Below are 10359 nucleotides of genomic sequence, written 5' to 3' on the forward strand. Positions count from 1 at the left end.
AATTTTTTATAAGCTGAATATTTTCCCCTCCCCTCTATAAGTAGCCGCACATCCCATCCTTATAGGATATAGCAGAAATACAATGCATGGGTTTAAAAGTTTTTTCTTTAATATGAAAAATAATTATTTCGGATTTCTAATATTTTTTTAGTAGTAATTTATAGTAGTATTGCAGGAAACAAATACATATTTACACTGATAGCAGAGCAGCTATCGAAGCACTTGCAAGAACCTCCACAGAATCATCTGTGGTATGGAACTGTATGCAAGCACTCACAACGCTAGGGGTAACAAACCAGGTAACCCTAGTATGGGTCCCTGGACATCAGGGTATACCTGGAAATGAGAGAGCGGACGAGCTGGCAAAGCTGGGCACCGAAAAGGTCCCGGCTGAACGGATCGTCGGGGTCCCATTTTCAGCAGGAACAAAAACGATCAAAGAGTGGCTTGAACGGGAGCACTCGAACTCCTGGAAGAGGACAGAGAGCTGTAAACGAGCCAAACAACTCATGAAACTTCCAAAACCAGCAAGAACTAGAGAATTGCTGGCAATGGGAAAAGCAAAACTGAGGAGCGGTATAGGCCTCCTGACAGGACACTTGCCCCTCAGAGCACATCTATTCAACCTAGGACTAGCGGAGCAGTAAGAATGCTGGCTATGCAGAGAAGAAGGCGAGGACAACCTGCACTTACTGTGCCGATGCCCTGCACTCGCTTGTAAAAGATACAAATCCTGGGAACATATATTTATGACACCCAAGGATCTAGAAAATGCGAAGGTTAGCAGTTTAATAAGTCTTTAATAAGTAAGTGACACGAGGCTGGGCTCAACTGAATGACCTACGGAACAAGCAGGGAGCGACAATGGAACCTCATGTATCTAGGTCGCGTTAGAAGGCTAGTTAAGCCCACCTGCATTCATTTATTACTACTACTACTTATAGTAGTATTAGACAGTACACAGTTTTTACTGATATATAGTTTATTTACCTTAAATATAGCATATAATGCTTAATAAATTAAGTTTTTGTTAGGTATGACATATATATAACGGAGTTACCTAATATTTGTTCTGAAATCTCGTAAATTAATTAACTTATTATCATTGTGTAAAACATCTACAAAAAATTAAAGACATCTTTTTTTATGACCTCACTATTACTTTCGTTCAGAAGCCAATTATATACCTTTTTACGAATGTAAGGTTTTTTATTACAATTGTCAAAAGAAATGAAATGAGTTTTTTAAATATTGTGCTATATACATATAAACAGGAAAGTTAAAAAAAGAGAACAATAAATATTTAATAATTCTAAAAAAAGACTTATGAATTTATTAATATTTTCAATTGTTGTCTTTTTTAAACTTGAGACCATAAAAAAAATATTTTTAATTCATTTTATTTTACAATTTTAATTTCCACCTTTGCTTTACACATTGTAAGTTATTTTAATGAAATTCGATCAAATGCTGTTTAATTTTTAAAAAAATTTGAATTTATTAATTTTGGATTTAGGCGCATAGACGATATAAGAAATATATGCGCCTACGTAAATTTCAATAAATGTGAATCCTTTTTTTTAATTATAAAATATTAAACAGCATTCGATCGAAAATTACAATGTATGAAACAAATATTCAAATAAAAATTGTAGATAAAATGTCTTGGCAAAACACCAACTTGTTTAGAATTCTTCTAAAAATACATAACTTTGATTATTCTATAATATAAATATATCCACTCGCTCTTTTTATATACATTAACTGTTTTTATATCATATCGTACATACATTAACATTCACAAAATAATTATAAATCGACAACTCATTATGTTGAATGTAATAATACGATATATCAAATTTCCTTTTTATTAATTGATATTGCAAATAATTTCCACACTATGAAAACATATTGATTCTGGATAGTGTTTTTGATTTCTCAACATTTTTCATTTCTCGAGAAAGAGAAGTTTGATTTTTCAAGATTTCTCGAAAAATTTCGTAAAATTGTAAATAATGAAAGAACAACATAATTTAACAATTCTTAATTTTCATTAATTAATGTTTTTATGGCATTGACATTTTTATCAGAATTATTATTGCACAGTCATTATCGCCAGAAGATAGTCTAATGATCCCATGAACTTAAGTGTACCTAATTCGGAACATGATTTTTGAATTTTTGAGAAATAATAATATAATTTCTTAAGAAATTAAAATTTTTTTCGAAAATTTTTCAAGAGAAAAAATTCTTGAGAAGATCGAAACACTAATTCTGGAACATTGTATTAATGCAACCCGAGCATATCAAGTTTTTTCTTTACTATAAATTATAAGTAATTTAATCGATCGCTTAAATACCGGCCATAAAAGCATTCTTTGTGTACTTAAAACGCATGCGCACATGACCATAAAGTTGAAAATATAATCGCAGCGCATGCTTGTAAGTTCCGTTGAACCACCCGACCGGTGCGGACGCGTCTCGGTTCGGGTGTTCGTTTTTTGTATATTTTTGAGAAAGTGTTGCCGACTTTGACCATGCCTTGAATTTCCTTACTGATGTGTGTCCGCGTTTGGCTCGGCTCGTTCGTCCGTCCGGACGCGCGTTAGAGTGGCGTGACGACGTTGCAATCGCAGGCGCCCTGTGTTCGTTCGGGCTTCGCCATTTTTCGCGGGCATTGCATCATTCTTCGTTTACATATTACGACTTTGTTTCGTTTACACATTACGACTTTTGTTACTGGCCTTGACGATTGCCGTTGGAGCGGCTACATGGCCAATAAGAATACAAAGAAGAAGAAGAAGAAGCGCATGCTTGTAACGTAGTATTTCACGACTGTGACAGATTTCCTAACCTGAATAGTCGTCAACTTTAACGCTTAATATCTCGGTTCATGGGACACAGCGACACTAATTTTGTCTGCCAGATTCGTTTATTTCGTACAAAAACGCGTCGAATAAGTGTATTTTTATCAGAATTTGAGCTGAGCGGGTTCTTTTTAACATTTACCTTTTTGTTAAGTAAACAGGTTAAGATGGTACGAAAATGCTGTGTGCCTCAGTGTAAATCTGATATAAAATTTATTCCGTCACATAGACTTCCTAAAAATTTACAAAAAGCAAAAATTTGGTTAGAAGCAATTAAACGAACTGATTTAATTAGTAAGTTTAATAAAAGAATTAATGTGTATTTTTAAATATTTATAAAGTATTCTCATAAAAGTATTTATAATTATTAATATGTATATAAATTGATCAAAACATCTTACAAGAATATAATTGTACAGAATATTTAATATTTAGCTATATTCAACAGAAAAAACAATTATCGCAAAATTCTTAATATGATTGGTTTATACATTTAGATCCAGTGATTAACTAAGCGCAGAATCAATAATATATTAAAGAATTTTGCAAAGCTGTTTTTTCTACTGAATGCAGCCATTATGTTTACTGTCCAAGATTTATAATTTTTGGTAATTCTGGATACTGGCTTTATATGCATTGGTATTTATATCTATTGCTTCCTTTTTTCTTATATGTATATGGTAGTAAAAAGAAAAAGGATAGTAATAAACATGAATATGTAAATCAAAACAATATATTAGTCAAATTATAAATCTTGAATAGTATTAATATATATCTTCATATTTTTATATTATATATAATTATATACAAATTTATATGAATATATCTTTCTATTATAGATGCATCCTCACAAACATTAAATAACTTGAGGATTTGTACATTACATTTTTCTGACGATTGTATTGTAAGCTATGCAGCACGGCGAAATTTGAAAGATTGTGCACTTCCAACTTTGCAATTACCATCCATAGTAAATGAACAAGCTGAAACTAGTACTACTATTTCAAATTTTGAAAATGTAGATATTCATCACCCTGTTGTAATGCCAATACCAAAATGCAAGCAAGTCAATATACAATCATCACTTTCCAATCAAGTATGTAGAAAAAAATTAAGACAAGCAAAAAAATTATTATATAAAAAGAAGATTAAAATCTGCAAACAGCGTAAAGAAATTAACAAATTTCGAAAGAAAAATAAGTGGGAAGAAATTACAACAGATTTCTCATCTGTACAAAGAATCTTTTTAGATGTGATCAAAATGAATTTAAAGCGTAAACCAGAGGTATACTTCTCATATTATTTTATTATTGACTTAGTTTATACCAATGATTTATTATATTAAGTAATAAATATTTTTAATACGATTATTTACACGTTGAATATTACGCTGGTCACTAACGACTATTACTAGAATTAATGTAATAAAGAATATATAAAATTCACAATTAATGATAATATATGAACTAATATAGTAACTCTTTTTCTATCTCTGGTGTAGTGATGTATGATGAAAATCGACATAACAATCTAAAATAAAAACAAGTATTTAATTTTTTGTTTTTAATTACATAAATTTAAAAATATGTAGAGAAAACAAGCAAATTACATCTTGTATTCAACAAATTCAATTGAAATTTATAGCTAATATACATTAATTAAATAAATAACTCATCGGTATATACTTTGTCTTTTCATTTATGAGGTAGCAATAAAGTATACAAAAAATAAAAGAGCAAAAAGATAGAATAAATTGCAAACAGATATGATCAGAATTAATTGATAATTGATTGTTAAAACCTGACAACTGATTGTTAAAGTATATAAACGTATTATTATTACTAAAATTATTTTATTCTTTATGTAATTTAGTTAAAAATACAATAAATCTCTAAAGAAAACTGATTCTCTTTTATAATTCCTTTCAATAAAGAATTTTATCATTTATATTACATTATATTATCACACACACACATTTAACATTATTTAATAATTGTAAAAAGATATTCTTAATTAGATCTTAATTAAAAAGTGATAAACTTTGTTTATATTTACTATGTATATTTATTTACAGTATTCTATTTTTTGCAATACTTATTTTTAACATATATTAGTTAATAATTAATGTTTACTAACGCTTTGTAGTAGTCATTACTAACATTAATAATTGTAGTAAATAATGTAAAATTATGAATTAATTTTTAGATTGGACTCAATATTGTAGTTTTTATATATTTTAAATTTACTTTCTTTTTTTATTGTATAAGTACAATATATATACATATATTATGTGTATAAATTATACCATAACAGTATCAATACATAACAATAACTTAATAATTTATTTTTTATAAAATATTTTTATGGTTTTGTATATAAAAACATATTTTTAATTTTAAAAACAAGTTTTACTTATTATGATTATTTTCGGGAACAATAATTTCTCTGATTATCGTAATATTGACTAATACATGTAGTTTTAATTTAATCTAAAGAATTTTAGATCAAAATTATTTCAAGTTGCAATTTTACAGCTCCGAATTAAAATATAATTCATAAAGTATATTTTATGACATATATTTTATTATAATCATAAAATATAATCATGATACACAAGAAAAATTACTATTTTAGATGACGCATGGTGTCACTGAACATACAACGGAATATGTAAGTAAATACGTATAAATTTATCTAAATTGTGTATTTAAATTTTATTCTGTATAAATTATATAACAATTATATAACGAGGAAAGAATACTAATTATTAAAATGTGATTACATTTATATAAAATATTTTGTAATGAGAGCAACTATCTAACTGATAAAAGTAAATCAAATATAACACTAGTTTTACGGAATCCGTCAAATTGATAGATAAAAAGTCCGTTAATCTAATATAACAATAAGAAGTGCTTTATTGTGTTTGTATATATAAATAGTTAATAATACAGAAATATGATGTTAATGCATGCAGTTAATAATACGGTTAAAGTATTATTAATAAGAGTATAAGTAACAACTCTTTGTTAAAGTTAAACATAGACATATATTATTTATTGTAGAATTAATATGCATGAATGCTATGAAATAATGTATTTGTATCATTTTGTATTTAGTTTTTCTATTGTAGTTTTAGATTTGCAGCTATAGGGGAGAATGTCCTAAATCGGACCATGTTCTAAATCGGACCTTTTTCATTTAAATAAATACGGTTAAGCAGATTTGCGTGCTATTTATAATGTAAAGTCCTTATAAGACATCGAACATGTGACAGCAGTTTGGCAGTACTCTATCATGACGTTCATAGAAATATGTATAGACGCAAATATATATATTTTCGGCTATCATGCGAGAATTTTTTAAAAAAGAAAATCCTTATAAATCATTATTCAAAAAATGTTGAAAATTTGAACGGTAATCGATTCAAGATAATTAAAGAATGTAGAATTAAAAAATATCAAGAATTTTGTGATTACTTTTGCGTAAAAGTTACTTTTATTGTAAATTTGTTCCAATAGTTCGAAGTCCCGTGTCCAAATCAAACCTCTCTTTGGGTGTCCAAATCGGACTTATACATATCCGTAGACGTTGCTCAAGATCCGAAATGATCTTAAGTTAGTGATATTGATGATCTTAAGATAGTGCTAGTGCTATTACAATATTGTTGACAAATGTGTTGAATATACAAAAATTATCATATACTGTACATTTCTACATACTACAGTACATTTCCAGAAAAATAAAATTTACAACACAACATCATTTTCTCTATCATTAATAATACAATCTTTCAGTATCATATAATTATAAAGATAGCAATATTAATGATACGAAAGTGAAATAAATGTTCCAAATGATATCTAATATTGACACATCTATATTACAATAGTATAACAAGTAAGTATCCATTTATGTATATTTAGTCTATTTGTGAATTGATTTGCAAATTTTTCTGCATAAAATTTGTTTTCTGCATAAAGTGATTGCATTATACTATCACGTGAGTGTTGCACTGACATTAATTGCTTATAAGACTTCTTTTTTCTAAATATTCTATGAATTATTATATTTTCTTACACATTTCTCGATGTATATTGTATATTTATAGTTTTATTTTGATGTACTACTTAATTTTTTTAAGTTAGTAAACCGAGTGTATGTATTATATTTATATCATGTATTACATTTATATTTCTTCATTAGACTCGCAGCCCTTCTCTTATATTGTTTATATTTCTTATTACTTGAATTATTTTCAATATATTTAAGTTGCGATGCATTTGTATATTTTTAGATTATATACTCGAAAATATGAATGTTTTAATACATGAATATATACAATATTTGAAATATAGATATTTATCATTATTTTTTAGACAATATGCTTCATAGTGTGTATCTTGCTTCTTAGTAGTTATTAATGAACATTATGCATAAATGACATTTCCTGAGAGCATCGTATCTGGTAAACGTCACTATGATGTTATTACTTCTTAATGCTTCTTATAGCTTGTAACGCCTGAGAATTTGTTTAGTAGTTATTGTACTGTAATTGACTGTAGCTTTAAAAATATCTTTTGTAGTGCACGTATAAAAGAAATATCATGCTTTATTGTGTATATATGTTCATAATCAAATAAATTGCTTATTTCATATTTTTCTTATATCATCTTTCAAAATTTAATAGGGACATCGGTATGATACGAAACAGAAGGCTTTAGCTCTGACACTATATAAAACGATGGGGAAGCATGCTTACACGTGTTTGCGAGAAGTTTTTCCTGATATTCCCTGCATACAAAGTTTACAATTGATGCTTCAAAAGATACCTTTAGCTCCGGGTTTGAACTCTTTGATTTTGCGACATTTGAAGATTACGTCTCGAAAAATGTCAAGTAAAAATAAAGTATGCATACTGATGTGGGATGTAATTTCAATTCAATCAAATATCACATATGATACTCAGAAGGACATAATATGTGGCTTTGAAGATTGGGGCAACAAGCGTACTAATAAACTTGCAGATCACGTATTGGTTTTTATGCTGCGTGGCTTAAACACAGGCTGGAAGATGCCTATTTCGTATAACTTCTGCACAAAAGCGACAAACAATATACAATTAGTATGCTGCATTAAGGAACACGTGCATGCAATACACGAAGCAGGCTTCCATATTGTAGCGACTGTCTGCGATCAGGGATCACCAAATATCTGTGCAATGAAGCAGTTTCTACTACAGATGGAAATGGAGCGTCATGGTCATTCGGAAGGAATAGTAGAAGGTAAGATAATATTCACTTATAATATAACTATATAGTATACATATCTTATATTTATAACGTATAAATATCTTATGAAATGAATACTTAATTTACAGCTCCAATTTACAAAATCGGAAACTATGAAATTGTTCATTTATTTGATGCTCCACATCTAATAAAGTGTTTACGGAATAGTTTACTGACGAAAGATCTGGCAATGAATTATGAAAATAATATTCCGAGTTGTATAGCATCGTGGAATGTCATCAAGACAGCATGGATCATGGATCGGAAGATTAATACTATTCGGCCACAATTAAAGAAAATTACTAAGGAACATGTAATTGAGAAGAAAATAAAGAAGATGCGTGTTAAATACGCAACACAAGTTTTAAGTGGAACAGTAGCGAGCTGTATTGAGATTTTCGCAAGATTAAAATGTAAATAGTAATATCATAATTACAATAAAAAGATATACACATGCATATTATTTTGAATATACATATTGAGAATAAAATTATCTTATTTAAAACAGGTGTAGTAACAATGGAGGATAATAGCATTATTCGAATAGATGAAAAAGATGGTATTACAACAGCGAAAATGATTAATTTTTTTAATGATTTGTTCGACTCAGTAAACGGTACTGCGACTAGTGACAATGAATTGCGATGTGAAGTAACTGTGAATAGTGCACACCATGTATTTTGGACAAACGCGAAAAACGTACTAAGAAATATGTGTTATATAGACAAGATTACGCGAAAAATTGTTAAGACTGGTCCTACATTAAAAAATTGGCTCTTAAGTATACAGGGTTTCCAAAAATTGTGGGAAATATTGAAATGTAAGTATGATTTTACAAGTCTAAAAACACGTTATTGTAATCAGGATCCAATAGAGAACTTTTTCGGTAAAGTGAGAAGCCATGCTGTTAGAAATACGAATCCAACACCTCGGCAATTTGAAGACTCATTCATAACTTTGTTAGTGAACGACATGAAATCTATTAAGATTGCTGATGGTAACTGCGAAGTCGATGAAGATTCCTTCATGCTGCATTCATTGGAAAAATATTTAGAATCTGAATCTGAAACTGAGCTTGAAATTGCCGAGGTGTGTAATATTAGCGAAAATAACGATAACGACGAATCGCCTGAGATGGAACAAGTAGATGTTAGCAACGAATTTTTATCAGACCATCGCGATAACATTATTAGTGTTATTAAAAGACAGTTTAACAATTGCGAAGAATGCGAGAGTAGTCTTAGAAATAACTGTTCTTCAATTTTTATGAAACAAGTCGTATACAGAATATTAAAATTATTACAAACGAGAAGCCATCAACGTAATATTCTCAAAGTATTATTACAACACTTCGAGAATTGGACAATAAACATGGATTGGAATAAGTGTGTAGAGCACCGTGCTAACATATTTATGACGATGGTTCGCGTAATAGCTGTTAAAATATTAGCATGGTGGTGCAATAAAAAAAATTTCTTAATGCGTAATGCGGATGATGATAGTAATGTTTATTACACATAAATTAATTAAAGAAAACTCATGAAACATACATAAAGCTAATAAATATAATGTAAAAGGATAACTTTGATAAATTAATATAAATTATCTATAAGAGAAAGAACAAAAATTAACTTAATTCGCTAATTAGCGGATAAATATTATAATATAATTGTTTTTAGCGAGAATAAGATATAATTTAACTAATTTTTGTACCGACCGTAAATTGTCTACAAACAATGAAGGAATTAAACGCCTATAACGGTCAAAGCTGGATCAAAGTGCTAATAATAAGTATGAGTGAATTCTTATATACCACATATGTAGCCCCCCCATAATTGCGCGCTGAAACATTCAGACATATAACGCATAAATACTACAGTAGTATTATAATATCACCGAATAATACTTGATTAATTTAAATATAAGGATGATAATTTAAAATTCGTAAATAAATCGGATCTCAATAATCTTATTCTTTATATTACGAAAAATATCACAAGTTGGCGTTTCGTCCCGGTTTCCACTACTGGACTCATCAGTAAGGCAATGTAATGGAAACCTACCTTAGACGCCTTGGGGAGATGTTAGAAAAAAGTTCTATATAAACAATCACTCATATAATTCGGCACTTGCGAGCACATTGCCTTACTGATGAGTCCAGTAGTGGAAACCGGGACGAAACGCCAACTTGTGATATTTTT

At 28.9% G+C, this 10359-nt stretch overlaps 1 protein-coding gene across 1 annotated transcript; it reads left to right on the forward strand.

Moving 5' to 3' along the window:
• Window positions 1–263: 263 nt before the first annotated feature.
• On the forward strand, window positions 264–647 carry LOC108778142 (uncharacterized). The gene has a single exon (XM_018545242.1). The coding sequence runs from the start codon at window positions 264–266 to the stop codon at window positions 645–647; it is 384 nt and encodes a 127-aa protein (XP_018400744.1).
• The last annotated feature ends 9712 nt before the right edge of the window (window positions 648–10359 follow it).

The sequence above is a fragment of the Cyphomyrmex costatus genome, unplaced genomic scaffold (genome assembly GCF_001594065.2).
Source record: "Cyphomyrmex costatus isolate MS0001 unplaced genomic scaffold, Ccosl1.0 scaffold490, whole genome shotgun sequence".
Classification (NCBI taxonomy): domain Eukaryota; kingdom Metazoa; phylum Arthropoda; class Insecta; order Hymenoptera; family Formicidae; genus Cyphomyrmex; species Cyphomyrmex costatus.